The following is a 22,355-nucleotide window of genomic DNA, read 5'->3' on the forward strand; positions in this document are numbered from 1 at the left end:
TGCAAATAATAAATATAATCACTTTCCATGCATCTTCATTGCATGTGTCATTGTGGTGCTAAAGTCTACGCTACTCAGAATTTCAGTCCTGCTCCAGTTTATTTTTGCATCTGTGTCACACAGTTTCTTATTTATTCATCCCTATTTGTATATTTATGTATTATAAATATATTAGAATGTATTAATTCAACAGGGAAACTGCCACCAGAGATGTTCACACAAATAAAATTACATTAAATTAAATTTAAAAAAAACCCACAACAAAACAAAAACAATACATTGTGGTTTTTGCAGAAAAAAACATATATAAAAAACATATAGCATAAATGCAATTCCTAGATGTTATTTAAAGTAAACAGTCTTAGTCACAATCTTAGTGGTCGTAGTGGCACTATTTGGACAAACAGTTGGAATTTCAGAGAGGAAACGTTATTATCGTCACGATAAAGCAGCTGTGGAGGTTAAAAAAGCTGACTCTGGTGCACGGCGGGTCATCCCCTTAAATCTTCAGACAGATTAGGTGCAGACTGCAGAGTGAGTGCGGTGCTCCCCTTCAGCTGGGCTGTCGAGTTGACTTTCAGTGAGATGTGTTACCCCAGACAGCACCAGCGAGTCCTTTCCAGCCTCATCATATCACAGCGAGCCTGACAGGAACAGAGAGTAATGGAGAATAATAATATTCAAGATGAGTATAATGTGTTTTCATGAGCCACGGTCCCCAGGCGAGACACGAACTTTTGTAAAAAATCGGCTCCTACGCTGAAACACCAGCAGGCTAAGTATAGGTTGAGTGGTGTGTGTGTTGCATTGTGCAGTGTGACAGATGGATGTGTGGTTGTCACATAAATAGAACATGCTGAACACCTTCAGGAATGCTGATGGAGAAAGAAAAAGGCAGTGAGAGGAAATGAAAGCATCAGGGAGACAAGCGAGTCTGAGAGGGAAAGGAGGGATTAGAGGTAGTAATAGCAAATGGATGTGTTAACTGTTTGCTTAAAGTTAACCATATGAACGTCAAAGAGGATAATATGTCTAAGTTTGAGCTGCTTCTTTATTTTCAGCCATGTTTGGAGCACGACTATAGATCTGAAGTCTGTTCTCTGCTGTGCTGGTACATACTGATCATCCACACAAGTACAACTACGGTACGTGGCATTCAACCACGCAGACGTTCTTGGTATCCCAGTGTGATATTCTAGGATTTTGTGAGGCCTAAGACAACATTGTGTGTGTGAGGCAGGAGTGTGTGGAGGAAAGATGAGACATGCAGCATGGCTGTTAGGATCCAGGGCGTTGTGTGCGCTGGTGCTTCCTGTTGAGTGTTTTGTGGACATAAAATGTATGAGGTTATTTTGGTTCTTAAGGTCACTCCGGGGCCTGTGTCAGGATCTGTTCCAGTAGGTATTGTGGTTGAAGCTGGGCATTTTGTGATTGGATATTTACAGAAGGGGTCGACCAATATTGGTTTTTCCAGGCCGATACCTATACTGACTTATTAGTAGTTAATGAGACCGATAACAGCATTTACAATAAAAATGAAAATCTTTCTGTCAATATTTACAATTTAACTTCAACACAAAACTTTGTTTATGTGCCTTTAAATTGCATTTGTTGCTTTAGATTATGTTTTGCAATTAATGAATTAATCATTTGATTTCCGCAATATTAAAAAAGAGAAAAGCCTGTTTCAATAACCTGGAGCGTAAATGATTTCCAACCAACATTTACAAATCCTAAATTATAAAGTTGACGCAAGACCAAGGAAAGAAACAAATCCTTCCATTTTAGAGCCTGGAAATACCACTTTTTTTTGCATTTTTGCTTGAAAAATTACTTGTTGCAGATAAATGTTCTGCCGATCGAATACTTGACTAATTGACTAACTATTTGAGCTCTACTTTCAACTCATGCAAACTCCATCTGCTGAGGAAAAATGCATCATGGGGTTGAAATCTCAGGAAAAAAAATATTAAGTGGCCCTTGGGTGAAGATTTTTTTAGTCAAACTACTGTTTCCAAGATCAAGACTGAACTTTGATGAACTCTCGTTGTAGCACTGTTCAACAGATGTTTCTTAGGGCAGCACCACATTGCTTTCTCACATTTGTGTGAAAGGGCAAGAGGGATGGTGATCCTGTTGACAGATGGGTCTTGGACGGTCATATGCTCGCATTTTCTCGATCTCATGATGCCAGCTGCGTCATAGGTGTGTTTGTTTGTGTGCTTTTTTCCAGTGGCCTTGATATTTTTGTGAAATTACATGCTGGAGGTTTTATTATTTTCATCTGACTGTTTGCCAGCTGTGTCTAAAACCACCCCAAATTTATTCTGCGGGACACACTGGTGGTTTATTCATGTGACCCTTAAACTTGAACTGTAGAAAACACAACATGTTGTGTGTTGTGGTTTCCATGACGTCCTGAAACCAATAAAAATAAAAAAGAAGTGTGTGACAGATTAATGCCCATGCATGCTGGGACTGGCTCGCTCCCTACGACCCCAAACAAGATAAGCAGTTCAGAAGTGGAAGGATTTGTGTATTTATTGTCCTGTACCTCCTTTACACTGAAATATGACCTGAGGAAAATTCTGTTATTGCTAAATTTTGATATTTTGATTGTTCCCGCACTACAATTGAATAATGGCACCCTCTGGTCACGCAGGAGAGCTTGTGGATCTCCACTAGAAAAATATAAGCAAGAATAGATGCCTTTGGGCAAGACTTAACACTACAACCACTTAGTGCCCAACATCTACAGGCAGAGGCCAAAGAGCCATTTGTGTGTTAAATAAACGCCAAAATAAAGACTTACACACACTGTGCATGTTCTGCGTTATAGCGAGAATTGGGACATGAGCATATACATTATGTACAGGTCAGTAGGTCCAAAGGGGAGGAGGAGGAAAGCCCCGAACACACATCTCTGTCTCTGCAGTCTCATACTGACCTCAAACGAAGCATTGTGTGTGTGTTATTGGTACCGTGATCACTCACGGCCACTGAGCTGATGTGCATGTGTGTTCATCTGTGAATGTGTCATCTATTCCTTTTTGTTTGCACGTGGATTGATTTATCATTATGTCTGTATGTGTTGTGTTTGTGTCGGTCTGCACATGTGCACAGTTTTTGCTTTTGTGTGCATATTTGAGTGTGTGTGTGTGTGTGTGTGTGTGTGTGTGTGTGTGCTAAAGGCAGGGTCCTGGCCTGCTTCTCTCCAGGTGTGTGTTTTTGGCCTGAGGGGAGACACAGCAGATGGTCCCTCTTTGCGTTTGTGTGTGTGTGTGTGTGTGTGTAGCTGTAACTGACTGGTTGTCAGTAACATCTCCCTGGCCAAAGATCTGAGCCTCACAGAACATCAGTTGGAAAAACACACTACTACAAGGCTGTTAAAGGCCCGGGTTGGGACGTAAAGCAGGGGTGCAGAAACGATAAAACGGGGTCAAACAAAGGGCTGCACTGTTAACCCTTTGAAACCTGGAGCGAGATCACTTTCTTGTGCTGCTGCCTTTCACAAGTATTTAAACCTTTTGAACCCTGAGCAAATTGGTGTGATGTCTTTCAAGGACATGGCAAAACGCCACAAAAGGCAGTGAACAACTTGGTAAGAAATGTTCCACAAATTGCAAGCATTAAGTAGATTTAGAATTTTTTTTTTTAAAAGCTAGAAGAAATAGTTTTTCCCTTTCTTTTTTTCTTTTTTTTTTTTTTTTTACATTTGTTTGTTTGGTTTCTTTTTTGTTTTAACTAAATTTCAGGTTATTTTCTTGTACTTTTTTATTTTTTTTTATCATTTTTATTTTTTCATCTCTTCTTTTGCTGCTCAATGCCCTCTTCCTATGTTTTTCAGGTTTCAAAGTTTTAATCATACTTGAAATTAAATGTTCTTGATAGCAGTTTGCAAGAGGCTGTGCATTGTGGGAAAATATTTCAGACAAACTACTCAACAAGAAATGTGTAGAAACTAGGCTTGTCACCAAAATAGATACCAACTAAGAAAACAGAATAAAAGCCACAGGCACACAAAATAGAATGATTATTTACTTCTTCTTTCTGTTTTTATTTTCTCTGTATTAACAAAAGTCACGAAACACTTTTTTTTCCCCCCCTTGTACTTTTTACTAATTTCTTGATCATTTTTGGGTCTTTTCTTCTTTCATTGCTCATTGCCTCCTTACCATGACTTTAAAACAAATCAAACCAATTTGCTCACGTTTTAAAGGGTTAATAGCCTCAGGTTAAGGACCAGTTGATTTTCATCTGTGCTACTGTACTGTACTACTGAATGTACAATTAACTGGGTCATATTGTTTTAAACATGTGGTAACAACCTTAGCAGAATCTCCACAATACTGCAAATTACTCATTTTAAATCTTTTCTTAATAATTAATCAAGGCTAATTCCTTTGTCCCTAAATTCACCTGTATTGGTACAAAAAATAAAAACTTTCATTGTATTTTAGCAATTTTAGTCTTTTTGTTAACATTGAACAAAAGCTCTAGGGTAAATGCTCAAGTTCCTCTTTTGCTAACATTACAAGGAAACACTTTTAAAATCAAAGCCACAGTAAGTTTTTGACTTCAGGGCAAATATTTCTGCATTCTGCATTATCATGTGTTTATAGAGAAGAAACAAACCACAGGAGTTTTGATTCATGGGTGTTTGACTATTTATGAAGCGGTTCAGTTCACTTTAGGTCATTCTTGTAAGGGGAGAGTGTGGATCAGATGGTGTGTCTACTGGGTCATGTGTCCACTGACCTGAGGGTGACATCACTGTCTCCAAGGATACTCACATGACGGAGAGATGACTGTTGACCAGCTGGCCATCAGTTTAAAATTACTATAATTTTTAAAGTTAAAACCTAATAATTTTTAGTGCCCAAATTTCTAAAGTCTACACTGACAAGAAAGAGTCTGAAACTAACGCTGCACTGCTCATGCAAGGAAATTTGTGCATAGCACATGGTGGGCAGTTCAGGGGTGATGGGAGATGAGAGCATTCTCAACACCTCTGAGGCATTTATCAGAAACATGTGTGAGCCTGTGCTCGTAAATTATGTTGCTGTATTTATTTTATTTATTTATCTTAATTTTTTTTTTTGCAAAAGACAGTTTAATGCTATGGAAGAAACCTTTAAATTGAGTTCAGTGAGAATGGATTTTTTTTTTTTTTTTACAACTGTGCTATTTACAAGGTTTCTTTGACTTGAATTTAATCAATTCTAATATTTTAGTTATTTATTTCATCACACACACACACACACACACAGACTACTAGACTGTAAAAGCATGACAAAACACTATTTCATGGTGTTTTTGCTTCATTTCAAACACAGCATTTTACATTTTTGGCATCTACTATCCATCTACAGCCATAAAATGTTTATCCAGTGTGACTCATGTGATTAACAGGAATAGGACGATAGGCATTTATTCATCTTTTTTTGTTACATGTTTTCTTCCCACATTATTATTGCAAAAAAAATGGATTAATAACAATATTTAATTGACTGAATAAAAAAAATGTGCGGATTATTCTATTTTAGTACACATTATTTATCCAGGAGGTGACTGAATGTTATTTTCTGTCTCTCGGTTTATTTCAGCCGCAGGACAGTAACTTTGTTGTGATGGCCAGAAGTGTTGGGACACAGTGTGATCTCATAAAGAAGGTGTAGTGGATGGCAGAGAGACAAAGCAGCCTGTGTGATCATATCAACTCACACATCAGCTGATGCTTGTGCCTGTGGCAGAGTTTGTGTATAAAGCCAAAGCTTTTTCACTGTAGTCTGTAGACAAAGTGCATCAGACTTACATACACTTACTGATTACTGGATGATTGGAGAGGTCAGACTTTGACAATCTGTTGACTTTAAATTAGTGCCACAAGCAGATCAAAATTTGATCTTATCTAGTGAAACATCTTTACATCTGCAAATGGGGTTGGCACACATTTCGGTACTAATGTTCATAGTTGACAGTTTTACTTTGGTGATGACCCTTACTTTTGTCTCTATCACCACCAGAAGATTGACACTGGTACTGCAGAATAGGACAACTATTAGATGAAAAACTATTATAGATGATCGAGCAATTTGGTTAAGACATTTATTTTCTCTCAACTCCTTACTCTCCATCTGGCGCCATCATCATGTCAAGATTTCAGTCTGTGTGGTTTTCTTTGTCTTCTTTCCATTGTTTTGCCCTGGAAAGGTCAATGCCATGTGAAAGAAGACTGGCCAATAACATACATGCAGTAGTTGTGTTGGGCGATATGTTAAAATTTTCCAATCACTCACTGTCAGCCCAAAACTGCTGATTACTGATACATTTGTGCGGGTATGTGCTGGTTCCACACACTGTTACTTTCCACCGTCTCTCTCTGTCGTTTCTCTGTCCACTGACCAGTGACTCTCTCTCGTTCTTGGGAAGAACAAGTGAGAGTCGAATCACCCACACAAACCAGCTGGCGATGTCCTAAGCCAGGGGTGTCTATACTTTCTTGTATGGGGGCCAGATTACATAATATGAAAAAACTTTGGGCCACAGATTAAAGAAACACAACTGTTTTATATTCCATTGAAAAAGTTTTGAAAGCCGTGCCTCTCACTGTTGATGCTGTGACACTAATTTCTTCTTCGTGTGTTTTCTAGTCCTGCCTGCAAAGTCCCAACCATGTCTTGCTATTTGCTGAATAAACAGAAAGGGAGCACATGTAGTATACCTTGAAAGATGAGCCACAGGCATTTTAAAATTGGACATGTCTGTACTAAGCCAATTGCCAATAGCTGATGTAATTTTCCAGTTAATTTTCACAAGCCTAGTATTTACTGTACTCAACAGCTTACTGGCATTTTGGCTGGTTAGCTGTCGTGTACAATAAATACCGTACACAAAGACATAAAGCCAGTCTATGACTCAAAAGTAGATAAATCAAAACCATGATCTGGTAAAAATTCCAGTGTGTTCTTATGTACCTCGAGTGCAGTATGTCTTTGTTCCACTGATCACTAAGTCTTTGTCTCTTTCTGCCTTTCTTTTAGGTGATCCCTTCATCCCAGGACTTGTGGCTTTACTTGCTGCCTTTATCTTAAGGGATGCCCTATTGATTCCTGCTCTCTAACAAAGCCCATTGATTACAGCGAGGGTGTTTGAGAGGCCGTTATCACAGCTATGTCAACACTGCATCAGGATATTTCAAAAAGTCAAGACGGACTTCAGTAGAAGAGTGACAGGAATTTGTGTTTTCAGATTTTTTGGGACATCCATCCTACATTTTTTTGTTTTTACCGAGCTTTTGTATCATTTCGAGCATGTATTTTTGATTTGCTTCATTTATTCATTTGAAAAAGCCACTCTTTCACCCCTACAGTATACACACCATACTTCTTTACCATGTACGGTAGCTCCCGTTCTGTCTCAAAGCTCGATGTCGTTGGATCAAATGGTAATGGCTCAGTGTCCGGGAGCCCTGGTCGCTCCCCACGCCTCCCTCGCTCCCCACGTCTTGGACACCGGCGAAACAGCAGCAGCAGCTCCACCGGCGGACTCACTGGCTCTGGTAAAACTCTGTCCATGGAGAATATTCAGTCTTTGAATGCTGCCTATGCTACGGGAGGTCCTATGTACTTCGCTGACACAATTGATGACCCAATCGGCATTGGCAGCCTGGGCAGTGGGCTGAACCCCTCGGTGCCCAAAAGCACCATGACCCTGGGCAGGGCTGGAGCCAGGGTCCCCTACGGGGTCAGGGCGGCCATCATGGGGAGCAGTCCTAATATAAACACTGGAGGAGGAGTGGGAGGTGGTGCGATGCCCAGTGATGCAATAGCATTCGGAGGGGAGATGCAAAACCAGATTTCACAGGCGGCTACTGTCCCCCACTCCATGAGACAGGTGAGACGTCACAGTGTTTTGTTCTTCTGATACTGCAACCTCAAAGTCAGCAAGGTACTGTATTTAAGCTGTAGTTGGTAACTTTGGTGAAAATAACTTTATTATTTGCTATAATTGTCACTATATCCACATAGTATTCACATGAGACATACGCTACGACAAAAAAATTTGGTTCCTCTGCCTCCTCATGGTGCTTAAAAACAGTAACTCAGTCGAGGAGTGACTCTAACGCAGCTGTCAATCATGTCGGTCACTGTTCATGAACTCTTTATGACTGTCAAACTAAGCTGTGCTGATCAAATATAATTCAGGATTCTGTGACTGTGTTGTCTTTTCCTCACCTCAAATGTTTACAGAAATGTATTTTAGTGTACTGTTTAGCTGTAAAATGAGAAAGCTAGTGACCTGGCAGCTATGTTGAAAGCAGCTGAGCTGAAGCAAAACACTGGCTACTCACCAGAGAAAACTTTTCTCATTTTACAACTAAACAGTGCACTAGAATATATTTCTAAAACATTTGAGGTGATAAATAGGCAATGCAGTAACAGAATCTGCATTCATTTTTGATCAGCACAGCCTAGTTTAACAACTTGACCGTACTTCATGATCAGTGATTGTCATAATTAACACATTAGAGACTCTTCGGCTCTGATTAATTGTTTTTCAAAAGCTGCCGAGGATTCTTATCCATTGCTGTTAGAAGCACAACAAGGAGAAGGAGGAACATTATTTATTTTTTTTTTAGACTGTACAGTGTACTACTGTGTAGATAGAGGGACCAGAACAAGAACTAGTCCAGCACATGCTGAGAGCTCAAACAAAGTTTAGAATAAACCAATCTGGAATATGTGGATAAAACTGGTTTAGGGTTTAGATATTCTTTGTCTCACCTTCGAGCAAAGAGTGAAGAAACAAAGATAAAATCAATAGTGCTTATTAAATAACATCTGTTGTAACATGAATGATCCTCCTGTTTGATGTATAGGGGGAGCTGGGTGGTTCAAGGTATTTAACCCAAATTCAGCTAACTGTTAAAGGGTTAATATTTCCTTCTGAAGTCACGCTTCAAATAAATAATATAAGAGCTGTGTGGGATTTCATATGGTAAGTTTAAATAGACTTGGGTCTGCTCTCCCACTCCCTTTGCACCATTAGTCATAACCTGAGAGCTCATCTCTCCAAGACGTAGCTCTCCTTCTTCTCCCACTCCTCCAAACACAACTTATATCACATTATTTCCCAAACAAAAATACTTTTTTAATCTCCCGTTAACTCTTATTTTATTTGCTAGTTTTCCTTGATTTTCTGTCACATTCGTGCAATATATGTCACATCTTTTATTTCTCAAACTGATCGATAAAAACTTTGAACCTGCTCTACCTTCCAGAACTGAATGACGCTCTGAGCACAGACATCAGCAAAATACCTAAAATAAGTTTTTCAAAAGCATTTCAGAGTCTGGTTGTTGTTTAAAAATTAATCCAAGATATTTTTAATACTTTGGTACACTGCTGTTCTCATGTCAACATGAATTAAACATTTTTATGCGGAGCATTTTCTCATTAATACTGCAGTAAGGTGTATACTGTATGTGGCAATTGCGTTTACAGATATGCAACTTGGAATATATTCTTCTACTATGATAAATATTTGCATGCATTTGTATAGTCTTGACAAGTTTTAATCACTCCAGCAGTTTCAAAGTGCTTCACATATGTACAGTATTTGAGTCTTTCTTTTCATATTTGATTTTTCATATTTGTGTTTTTTACAGCAGGGTCAGTATAGTTGTTCTAAAATGGCAAATAGACAAAATGTTTCTAATGTAAGACAGGAGCAACACTCTGATATCTAACCTTTTAAATTTATACTGTGTGTTTGTGTGTTACCAGGTGAGAGATGGTGCAATGTCAGACCTGCAGACACAGTTAAGAGAAGTGCTGAGAGAGAATGAACTACTACGCAGAGAAGTAAGGACACTTGCAGATATACACACACTTGTCTAAAGATACATCAAGTTATTTTCTAATGTATGGTATCTTATTCTACTTGTTTGTTTACTTCTATGTTTTTTTCTGGGAATTCTGGCAAGTTGATTTGTAATCAATGATGACAGATTTTTAAAGGGAAAATTCAGCCCCAAATTAAAAATGCATATTTTTCCTCTTACCGATAGTGCTTTTTGTCAGTCTAGATTGTTTTGGTGTGAGTTGCTGAGTGCTGAAAATATCGGCCATAGAGATGTTTGCCTTTTCTCCCATATAAAGGAACAAGATGGCGCTCAGCTTGTGTGCATTTCTGTTAAGTTCAAATGTGTTTTTACTTTATTCAATTTTATTAATTTATTTTTATTTTTATTTTATTTCTTTTCTTTTTTTTTGCTCTCTGAGCACCCGAAGTCAAGTGCCATCTAACTTTTTTATACTGGAGAGAAGGCAGACATCTCTATGGCCGAAATCTCTGTCACTCTGCAAATTTCACCAAAACAATTCAAAATGATAAGTAGCATTAAAGGGACAATAAGAGGAAATATTATGCATTTTTTATTTGGGGTAGAAATGTCCCTTGAATCCTAACAAAGTTCCAATGTTTGATGTTAATTTATTTTAGCTGGAGGCTAAAGAGTCCAAGTTAAGCTCCTCCATGAACTCCATTAAGACCTTTTGGAGTCCAGAGCTGAAGAAAGAGAGAGCGCTGAGGAAGGATGAAGCCACAAAGATGGCCGTTTGGAAGGAACAGTACAGAGTGGTGCAGGAGGAAACACAGGTAGGAAAGAAGCGTCTGCGTGTGTGCAGCTGTCTGAGTGTTTCTGTGGAAAAAAAATCTTGCACATTTATCTAAAAACCCAGTAACATATGGACAGAGATGGACGAATATGTCAAAAACAAATATGAGACTAAGGTTGGATTAATTTCATAATCACCGGAGCAAATCCAGGACCTAGAAATTTAGGAAATCCCAGTAAGAAAATTCTATACAGCCCAGACCCCGTGAGTTTTAGTTTTTGCTTTGGTTTATCCATCTGTGATGAGTTCTTTCTACTCAAAGGGTAACTTTTATGGGCCAGCACAAAGGGGAGCATGTCCTGATAATTTTATGGATTGTTCTGGTGCTTTTGTCTCGCTGCTGCGAGTCGGCCTTGAAGACGGGTAAACGCACGAAGCGGGGCAGCCTGCTTGGGGACTCCCAGCTGTCTGTTGGTTTCAGAAGCCATCTGGATGAGACGGAGACGCAGCTAGTCTGGCAGGAGGCCGTAATATTATACAAGAGATGATTTGCACACATGCACACTCGCTGCCTCACGGTGACTCATTTCACACGCTGTCATCTTGGAAACCGGCGCGGAAAGTGCTCCTCTCTTTGCTACATTTCAGTCATTAACAGGTGCTCTTATCTCTGCTTGTGCTTGAAATTTTTGGGAGGCTTTGATGCTGCTCCATGGACTCCTGAGAGACACATTTACCGTTGAAGTAATATGTGGCAAAGGACTTAAGGTTGTGCAATTACATCACGAGATATTAAATCACTCTCTAAGAAAATTTAGAGCCATTTTTGTGTGTGTGTATGTGTATGTGTGTGTGTGTGTGCATCCATAAATCTCTGAAGTGTGTGTCTTGTGCGTGCTCACTTATTCAAAGTGATGCCGCGTGTGAGAGAACAAAGGAACAGATGATAAGCTGATCAATCTATCATGTATCTGGCCTCCTGCCACACACCAGAAATATCCTCAGTTCACACTTACACACACTCCTTTTTGGGCGTGTGTGTGCTGTTATGGTGAGTGGATACGCATGTTGAGACGTGTATTTTCTGATCTCTCATGTTGGGAAATATGTGTTCGCTCGCTCTAGATCTTTTCCACTTTCATTCCCTTTCTTTTCCTCCAGACAAATCACACCCTTTTAACCCAAGGCATCCTTTTCATTTCCTGCTCTCATTATCGCGTCACTTTCTTTCTCTTTAAGCTCTTTCTTTTTCTGTTTGTCTCTGGCTTTTCTCCGTCCCCTCGCTCCTTTTTTTCTTATTCATTTCTCTTCTCTTCTATTTCTGTCATTGCACGGTGAGTCAGCTCTCGCTTCCCTCACTCCCTCCCTACCTTCCCTCCTCTCTGTCTTTTCCATCATCTTCGTGTTAGAAATTGAATTAAGTTACCTCCCAGTAATCTTGGGATGTGTGTGCACTGACATACACATGAACGCCAGGTCACGCCCCTGTTGAGGAATGCACATCTCATCTCCACCCTCCATCCTTCCTCCCTCCCTCCATGCTTCCACACTTACTCACCTCCTCCTTCACGCTCAGCCCACTAGCTTCACCTCTTTTCCGCCCGCCTCGGTCTTTATCTCTTCCTCTCCTTCTGTCCGCACTCCCTTTGCCTTTACTCTAATATTCTTAGAATTTGCCACCATAAATTTAACGTTAGAACAACAGACACTCCTAATCTCATGTTTGTACCTGTTAGATGGATCCATAGACTATAAAATAAGTGATGTAGCTTGCGTGACGTCACCTATTGGTTTGTGGACATAAAGGCCAGATTTTGGGATTTTGGCCATTGCCATCTTGGAGACATCATTTTTGGAGACAGAAGTGACCATATTTGGGCAACAGTGTTTAACTAACCCTATAGCTACCTGCTGGCTTGATCAGTAAAGTGCATTAAGCATTATGGTTTCGTTTGGGTCGACGGATAATCGGCCTGGCCGATTATTGGAGCTGATATTTGGCATTTTGCTGATTATCTGTGTCAGCATTTTATGTTAGTGATAGCAGATTAAATTAATTACTTAAAAAGTGCAAAGAAAACCTCAGGGAGCTATTTTTATTTATTATTTTTTAATTCAAATTTTCACTTGACATTATAAAAAAAGAAAGTTGCAGGGAACTGTATATGATGATGAAAGTTTCCATTTTGATTAAATATTTGCTAAAGGCATGTAAACAAAGTTTTGTGTTGGAGTTATATCCAAAATTCTAGATATTGAAAGAAAGATTTGAGTTTTTATCGTAAATGCATATTGGTTCCAAATATCGGTTATCAGTCTCATCTCTATCTGCCCTGAATAAACAATATTGTTCAACCCCTATTATGGTTGTTTGCGGCCACTGCAGCAAGAACACATCCTCAGTACATGGCGTGCCTGCTCTACCAGGTGAGCTACTGGGCACCCTGCAGTATTTTTCTCTTAATTAAAATGACAATTTTTCCTGTAGTATCAAAAATGATATTGAATATCTTTATTTTCCAAGATAATGAAGTTAGAAATTCCAGTATCATTACAGCACTAGTACTTGAAAAACGGATTATCTGACTCCTTCAAGATTCTTTTAGTAGCAAACATTAAAGATGACTTTTTTAGTTGATTAAAGTGTTACAATTAACTTATATGAACCAAGAACACACTGAAATAGCAAAACTTACGGCTACACCTTCACCTCTGTGAAGCTGGGTTTTACCATGGTTATGTTACCTTGTCAGCGACTTATCAATAGACAACACTCACCTGTAACTCAAAGGAGTCATGTCCATAATTATGCATAATTTAAAGCCTTAATAACATTTAAAGGGGTGAGTTATATGAAAATTCACCCCTGCACACTTGTCATGAGTGTTGGTATTAACCATAGAGACCAAACCTTTATTTGTACCAGACTGTAAACGTGCTTATTTCTGTGGTAAAGTTAGGCATTTTAACATTCGGGGATTGACTTGTGTCTGGAGCCAGCATCAGGTGGCCATTTGAGGAGCTGCACGTCCATGTTGGCTTCATTTTCCAGCTCTAGATGTTCCCTTTTGGGAAGATCCAAGATGATGAATAATCTATGGCATTGTCATTCTTATAGAACGACTATCTTATAGTAGCGGCAACTTACTGTCACAACACTCTCCATCTCTTTCTCACTGATCTCTCCTCTTCTCTGTCTCACCATTTTACTTCCACTTTCAAAACTCTCTATATCACAGCCCCCTGTCCTTCTCCTTCCTCCCCTCGCTCTCCATCTGGGCCTGTGGAGAAGTTTTGCCAAAGAACTCAGTTCAGTAGAACGGACACACCCTGGTCTAATACATCTATTGATCTGAGCATAGATGCCTGCTCTATTTAGCTCTGGTCAGTGTTGTCTGTCTCCTTTGTCACTTTTAGTGCGCCGCCTTGCTTTGCTTTCAGTTGTGTGTGTGTGTGTTTGTGTGTGTGTGTGTGTGTGTGTGTGTGTGTGTGTGTGTTCACCCAATTCGTTCCACCTCTTTGATCACAGCAGGTAAGTACAATGTTTCAGCAGAAAGAAAGAGAAGCACAGAAAAAAAGGAGAAAAAGATGAAGGAATTTGTGGAATGCTAAAGGAAAGCTTTGCTTTCTTTCTTCTTTATGTTCTTTTGTTCTCTGTGTTTGTTAGTTTTTTTCTTACTTACACAAAAACACACACCTTTTGTCTCTTTTCTCTCCTACCCCTCTGCAGTCCTAATGGTCAACTTGCACGCTCAACTGGAAGGCGAGCAGCAGCGAGCATTCATGATTGTAACCATGACATCCAGGGTTGAACTCTGCATCACCGTTTCCATTCAGTTACCAAACTCTCCTGAGAATAAATGCTAAAATGACACAAAATGATCACAATCAGATATAATATGATACGCACTTTGAGCACCTTAATTAATCAGCTTTTCCCACATAAAGTGATAAAGTGAAGTATTTCACTGCTGGAAAGATACTCTGTTTATAAAGCAGGACTCTATGCAGTACAAAGATATAAATACTTTTGAAACTGGCACTACATGATGAGAGAAAACAGAGGTGGCTGTAGTGTATACTTTTGCTCAAAATGTAGAAAACCTACAACTGCCAGAATGCACTTTACTGCAATGGACCAATAAACACTCCCACCGGCGGGTGGCGTAATGCGAGCTTGGCCGTTTTGACACGGCTGGCTGGTGACAAATGATCTCAAATTACAATTAAACAGTGCCCTAAAATATGTTTCAGAAAACATTTGAGGTGTGAAGTAGGCAACACAGTAACAGAATCTTGGCTCATATTTGATCAATACTGCCTAGTTTAATCTCAGTTTTTACAGCCTCTGTTTTTACAACACAGGAAACGGTATGGCGCCCACTTCCTGTTCACAAATTCTTGTATTACAGCAAAACGGGGCACTAAAATATGTTTTTAAAGACATTTTAGGCAAGAAAAAGGCAACACAGTCAATGAATCTTGGTTTACATTTGATCAGCATTGCCTAGTTTTCCTGTTTGATCAGAGTTTGATGTAAGATCGAGAGAGAGAGAAGCACAGGTCTCTCTGTGGTGCTGGGCATACGAAAATGCAAAAGTGCAATCTATAGTTTGAGCAACAGCCTTAGTGTGCTTCTCGCTGTCTGTCCTACATAGTTTGTTCTGGCACTGAATCACACCAGCTGAACAATAATCACTCTGTCTGTCCATTTCTGGGGCTGCTAGATGCAATCTATCATCTACTGTACTCCAGCCCAGCCATTTGACATCAGAAATGGCATGTGTGTCACAGTGGGAGTGTGTGTGTGTGTGTGTGTGTGTGTGTTTGTGTGTGTTTGTGTGTGTTTGTGTGTGTGTCTGTGTGTGTCTGTGTGTGTGTGTGTTGAAGAGAGGGGGATGGTGCATATGTTTCAGGTGTGTTTCATATTGCACATGAGTGTGTGTTTATGTAAGTGCACATGCATTTATGTAGCATGTGTCTGTATGTGTTAATTTGTATGTATATAAATTGCTGTGTTTGTATGTGTGTTTATATGTGAAAAAAGAGAGAGTGAGAGAGTGTACTGTACCAGCAGGGACGCTGTGCCCTTGCATGTTGATTGCAGGCTTTCACATGTCAGGACAATTGGGCTTTTTGTGTACACAAGTGTATGTGTCTGGAGGCGCAAATTGCACAGTTGCCTGCATTTTTTTAATTGCGTATTTGTATTTGCTTGTGTACAGAATGTGCACATGTAGACAGACGTGCATGCAAGTTTCTTTGCATGTATTGTGCAGAACTGTTCTGTACTGCACCCATCTACCATTTCTATTTTTATCAGGCGTTTTTGTTTGCATGCAACAATTTGTGCATGTTTTATGGAAATGTGAAGTACGTGGCAGTGGTATGATGTCAGAAGTTGTGTTTGTGAATGTGTGTTGGAGAAAATGCAGCAGCCAGTGGTTGTACTTTCACTGCTGCACTGTTTTCATTCTCTTCAATTATTTAACCTAATACTCAAGGTGCTGGCTGGAATAAAGTTGTTTGTGTGTGTCTGCTAAAGAGGAAGAAACCATGTCTCCTCTATGATAATTCATGAATCTCTATTAGATTGTTTCATTTGTTAGGCTCAGAAAAATCTTATCATATTGGTGCTGACGTAGGAACAGATGTTTCCAGTTGCCTCTCTGTTAACTTTTTTAAATTTGTGTTAAATTTAGGTTCTTATGTCTATTTTGCGTGATTTAGTGATGTGTTTTTTGGTTTGCTTTGGACGGTGGTAGCATGTCGCTGTGAGTCACTTATCAGGATGTGGAAATCAACTCACCAGTCTGTAAATTCTCCTGCCAAATTCTAGCTGCTAGCTAGAAAGATAACATTAAGGGAAAATGGGCACCAGCTGCAATATCATCCTGCTACATTGAACAGGCGCTGGAAAATAGACTGGATTACCTCAGTTTCCAACAGGATATCAGAAACTTTATTATCCTTTATATAAAGTGACACTGCCTGTGTTCTGGTCTCGTTCAGAACGTGTGGATAGTTAAATCACTTTTCATCTTTTTTTCAAACATTTTGTGTTGATGAAGATCCATGTAGGATCAAAACGTTGTCTTCATTAAACTTCTGTAGCATGGAGTATAATTTTAAAGCAGCAGCCAACAATGTAAGAAGATGCAAAAATAGGGACAAATTGCGCTGTACAAATTGAGTAGCTGATGAAATCATGTTTCACTGGAGTAGTACCTTATATAATTCCATGTGACAAATTAATTAATTATTAACTGATTGGTAAAGATCTATTCGTTTGCTGTTTTGATGATAAATGTATATCAGCCTATCTTCATCCCAGAGGTTGTGTTACGATTTGAATCAATTTTTCCCCTCTTAAAAAAAACTACAAATGACAAAGAAATGTTTCTTTTATTTTAGCAATAAAAACGAACAAAGGCAAACTGAAAAATGTAGAGGGCTTCAAGTCAGTATTGCATATCGCACAGTTTTGCAGTTCAAATAGTCGAGTATTGAAAATGATCAATTCTGAAATCATTAGCATTAGTTTCATGTCAACAAATAATGTCATTCATTGTGTTCAGATTACTGGACCATAGGTCTGTTGTAGTGGAGTAAAACGACATCTCCTTCAGCTCTCTAGCAAACTTTTCTCGTGTATATTTGTGCAGTTGAGGCAGGGCAACTTCAGCAAGATACTTGCGGCTTGGTAGCACATGCCTGGGGTCGATAGTGTTCAACATGTGGATAAACCCAGACTTTTCCACTGCAAATATGACCACAATATCTTTAGCGATATGCAGTGCGACTGCATCAGTAACAACTTTGCACCGGGTCATTTCCTGTCATACGGGACACACTGGGAAAATGATTCCACTAATGTGGGGAACGTACTCTTCATTGCCATTCATGCTTGCTGTCATGTTTTCGGGTGTGTGTATCTCTGGGAGGGAAGCATGCGGGTAGGGCGCAGCCCACTGTGACCTCTAGAAGCCCAAAGAGATCAGCACTGGGGAAAATCTTGATATGCATTTAAAAAAAATCGCCTAAACTACAATTAGGAATTAATTGATAAAGTTGATTCATCACCCAGCCCTAGCTTGTGTTTTGTTTTTGGTAGACTTAAAGTGGCAAACTAACTGCTTAGACCAGAGGGCAAAACGTCAGGTGGTTTGTCAGCTGTTTGTCTGTATGTGTGTGTGTGTGTGTGTGTGTGTGTGTGTGTGTGTGTGTGTGTGTGTGTGTGTGTGTGTGTGTGTGTGTGTGTGTAGGTTAACCTAAACAGGCAGAGTGCCCGTTACACCTGAGTGGCACTTCACCTTCAGGTCGAGAGCGAGATGATGACAGAGACGAGACGGATAAGAGAGAGATTGTCTGTCCTTTCTTTTCCTTCCGTCATTGTCGTCCTTCTTTTTATTCGCCTTTTTCTCTTTTTGCTCAGAGCGACAAAGTTAGAGAGACGGAGATACAGACTGGCACTTGAGTGTATTTTCCACTCTATGAACATGGCAGCAAATCAGGCCTTTGGGTTAATGTGTAAACGGATGGTGCCACCAGATCTCTTTCAATGGAAAAGCTGAAAGCATCTGAGACAAGTTGAATAATCGCAGCCAAAAGCATTTATTCACTTGAGCGCACTGAATAAACCATTAACTACAGTACTAAATTATAGTACTTAATCAAAGACAAAAGGTGGCACTAAAACACATAACTTCACTGTAAATACACCTTAGACGAGTCTGTGTGCTGACTGAGTAAAAAACTATAATCACCGCTCAGCACTTAATGTTATTACACCTGGATTTAAACTGAGCATCTTGCATTTCTAATTCCATTACTCCAAGCTGGCATTGAGCTCGTCCTCATGGGTTCAGATTAGTTCGAATCCAATAGAAACGGACAGTGCCAAGTGTTTCCTCTGTAAGATTTCCATTTACTGTACAGACAAAAAAAAATGTTACCAGCAAGAGTTTTTGTGCCAGCTGGATGCAAAAAATGCTTCGCCTGGCAATCCCTATACCCACCATAGACCTGAGAGGAAGTGAAGAGAGGGGGGGCAGGGCGAAGAGGAATGGATCAGGAAGATGGATTGAGATTTAAAGATGTGTAAAACGTAAAGAGGATGAAGGAGGAAATTAGGAAAGTGGATAAGAAGGATAGATCAGGCTGGAAAGCATGGGGACAAGTGCCAGGAGGAGGGAGGAGAGGAGGAGAGATAAATGGACGGCGCGGAGAAACTGAGCTGAAAACAGCGGATGAAATGTGGAGAAATGGAAAGACTGATGGATGCTGATGTGACAGGAGAGAAATGGGTCGAGAAAAAGGAGGGTGGACGGAAAGATAGAAGTGATAGATTGACTTGAAGGGAGGAGTAAGAAAGGAGGGAGGCTAAATTGTAGGAAATGATGGATAAATGAAAGGAAGAATGAGCCAAAAAAAAGGATTACTTGCATTGAAGCATTACTGCCCTAATTATCTTGTTATTACCAGTCATTTGGTAATAACATTTAATCTGTATTGTCTCACAGTATTTTTGTTTTTGACAAGATGGCTGGAGTTTCTTGTTAGAAATTTGGATGTAAATCTCCTGGATGGGAGTTACAGATGAGGCAGGAGAAGGGGAGGGGAAGGATTTATGGAAAGAGAAAAAGCTGAAAATGCACGCACGCACGCACGCACGCTCAAAAGGATTCTGCAAACATTTTGTGCATTCCTCAGGAGTCACGCTTCTCAGCTGCAGATCTACAACTCTGTAATCTCTGCTGTGTGTCTGCTATTCTTTGGTCAGTCAGCTGACCTGATGAGTAGACAAAGAAGTTTCCATTTAGTCATCTTACCCAACATCTGATGATGGTCTCATTGCAAACTGTGTGCATGCACAATCACAGTTATTGAACCAGTAATTTGCCAACTTTTGTAGACCAGTAAATTGTGATGAATGAACAACGTGAGTGCCAGACAATTTGAATAAGAGTAAGTAAGTAGTCCAAAAGTAAACACTCAGAACACAGTCAAAATTGAGCTCAGTTGAATTTTAAAGGGCTATTGTTGTCTGAAAAAATATTGTGTATTTTATAAGAGAAATTGTGAATTGCATTTCTCAGCAGGGTTTCCCAAACATTCATTTATACATGGCGGCCCTCCAGGATTACAACATCTGCAACCACGCATAGATTTTCTATATTTAGAGCTGGACGGTTCATTAGGAGCACAGCTGAAATATAGGTATTGTTTGCTAAAGGATTGCTCCACACTCTCATAGTGCAGAGCGTAATTTGGGCACACACGGCGCAGTATTAAAAGTAAAACTTAATTGTTCATTCTGCTGGGTCTTTCACTGACTCGCAGCAGCTGCTTCTCTCATCCATCTATCTGATCTGAATGGATGGACAGATCAGTTATATCCAACTCACGAGTCATAAAGTGCTGCTGAACGAAAAAAATCACTCATGAACTTGCACTGCATTCACAGACCTGCACAAACCCCAGAATTTAGAGAAGGGACACAGAATGATACAAAGGGACACAAACACACTGGAACCAAAGGAAAAAAAAAGTTTGATATCATCGTAAGGATGCTTTTGTCCACCAGAAAGAGACACAAATTTAATTCTGAGACACAGCTGCAACTAACAGTTATTTTCTTTGTTGGTCAATCTGTCAATTATTTTATTGATTTTGTTTGGTCTGTAAATGTCAGAAAAAGGTTGAAAAATAATGATCAATGTTTCCCAAAGTTTGATTTTGTCCAAACACTCAAAAATATTCAGTTTACTGTCATTGAAGAGTAAAGAAACCAGAAAATATTCAGAATCTGGAATCAGGTCATTTTGATTTTATTTTCTTGAAAAAAAACCCCAAAAAGACTTAATTTGAATAATTAATTGGGATTAATACAATAGTAGAAAACAAGTCGATTTATCGTTTTCAGCTCCGTTCTGAAACCAATCATTTCATTGGATGTTGGGTAAAATGTTTTTTTTCAGACTCAGTTGATTTAATAAAACAACAGAGAAGCAGGCAGCAGAGCCTGAACTCTGCCTGTGAGCCTGTTTCTTTAAAAGCAGCTTCTAATTCAGTCAACAGCGGAGGGACCGAAGCTTGACTTGGCAGATCTGAGTGTGAATGTGTTTGACTGTGAGAATATGATTCAGAAAAAGACAGCATGCCAGCTCAGCAAAGCTTTGAGAAGTTATTTTTTTACAGTCTTTGTTACATGATGCAGTTCTTTAAAATACAGTGACAATCATCTCTCTGCCTCCCTCGCCTCCCTCCTTCTGTCGGCACCTCTCTCCATCCTCTGCTCATCAACCTATGACTCATTGTTTCTCTCGTGTGTGTCTGTGTGTGCGCTTATCTCAGCGACATACTGTACGTGTGTGTCCGCGAACACATATTGTTGAAGTTCAAATGTCCGAACTAAAAGATAAAAACCTCCAAAAAAGGTTAATTCATTGTGACTGTTATCTTCACATTTAAGTGTGTTTGTGTGTGTTGGGTGGGATTTGTGTGTGTTTTTCACACATGGTTGCTCATCAGTAACAGATGGTCCTCAAACCTGTGTGTTTATTTAGTCAGGATGGAGAGATAGGTGAGGAAGAAGAAAAGAGGGATGGAGAGAAGGAGGGAATAAGGTAAATAATATAGGGAATGATAGCGGGGGGAGAAAAAGGCAGATGGACGGAGCAGAGGGGAGGGAGAGCGAAGAATGGAGCAGAAAGGAGAAAAAAAAGAGATTCATGAAGAGAATATAACCGAGAAAAAGGAGGAGCCTTCTCCACTCGGGAGTCTTATAAAACTTTAACTTTAATGCAGAGAGAGAGGCAGAAATGGCTCTCTTTCTTCTGTTTGTCTTTTACAAAGACACAGTGTTCGCTTGACAGTGGAAAGAAACAGCGAGATTTGAAAGTGAAAGGAAAGAGAGGGTAATTTTCCCCCTCTTTTCCTACAAGGCTGTGATTTTGTGAGGTTTCTCGCTCACTTTCTCTCTCTCTGCGTGTGTGTGTGTGTGTGTGTGTGTGGACGCCTGCGGTAGCCATGTCTTTCCTTATAAGGAGTGGGTTTGGGAAGAGTTAGTCAGGAATGAACAGAATTACAGCGCAGTCACTCCCCTTTTTCTTCACTCGGCCCCTCGAAAATCTGTCTATATATACAGTACACCAGTCGATCTGTCTATCATTCTGGCTCAGAGAGCTTGACATCTGTAATGTATTTATGTTAAATACACATGACAGATGCAGAGTTTCTCTCCTCTCCTCACCTCTCCTCTCCTCTCCTCTCCTCTCCTGATGTTGCATCTCACAGTGACTGATTAAGGTCAACATCTCACTCTTGCTTTTCTCTCTAGCGGCTGTTCCAAGAGGGAGGCAGTTATTGTATCTCCTCCCAGTAAAAATAATTAAAGGCCGATATATTGATCTTTAAGAGGCTGTGGGATGCTCATTTTTAAGCTAGCACAAAGGTAGTGGTGTCCTGTGAATCTAGACAACCTGGCTGGCCACCAACGTTATTAGACGTTGATAATTGGTTACAATGTCAGGTGAAGAAAATTCAGTATCACGGTGCTAATGTCAGTTTGATGCAGAATTCTGATGGCAGATTATATTTTGTTCTGTTGTTAATAACTGCAGTTTTTCTCTACTGTGTACACACAAAGGATGAAACTATACACACAATTCTGAAAACTTGGAGCTCATGTATCAACAACAGGACTCCAGACAACTTAACTCTAGGCACAAT

At 39.7% G+C, this 22,355-nt stretch overlaps 1 protein-coding gene across 4 annotated transcripts in view; it reads left to right on the top strand.

The window, feature by feature from the left end:
* The window catches only part of LOC121961587 (ELKS/Rab6-interacting/CAST family member 1-like), a 155,864-nt gene that overhangs the window by 5,730 nt on the left and 127,779 nt on the right, over positions 1–22,355 (top strand). For all 4 annotated transcript variants that reach the window (XM_042511643.1, XM_042511644.1, XM_042511645.1 and 1 more), the window contains exons 2-4: positions 7,044–7,896; positions 9,789–9,866; positions 10,507–10,662. In XM_042511643.1, coding sequence (XP_042367577.1) covers positions 7,396–7,896; positions 9,789–9,866; positions 10,507–10,662 — 735 coding nt within the window. In that variant the 5' untranslated portion in view covers positions 7,044–7,395. The remainder of the gene's footprint in view (positions 1–7,043; positions 7,897–9,788; positions 9,867–10,506; positions 10,663–22,355) is intronic.

This window comes from Plectropomus leopardus, chromosome 22 (genome assembly GCF_008729295.1).
Source record: "Plectropomus leopardus isolate mb chromosome 22, YSFRI_Pleo_2.0, whole genome shotgun sequence".
NCBI lineage: Eukaryota > Metazoa > Chordata > Actinopteri > Perciformes > Serranidae > Plectropomus > Plectropomus leopardus.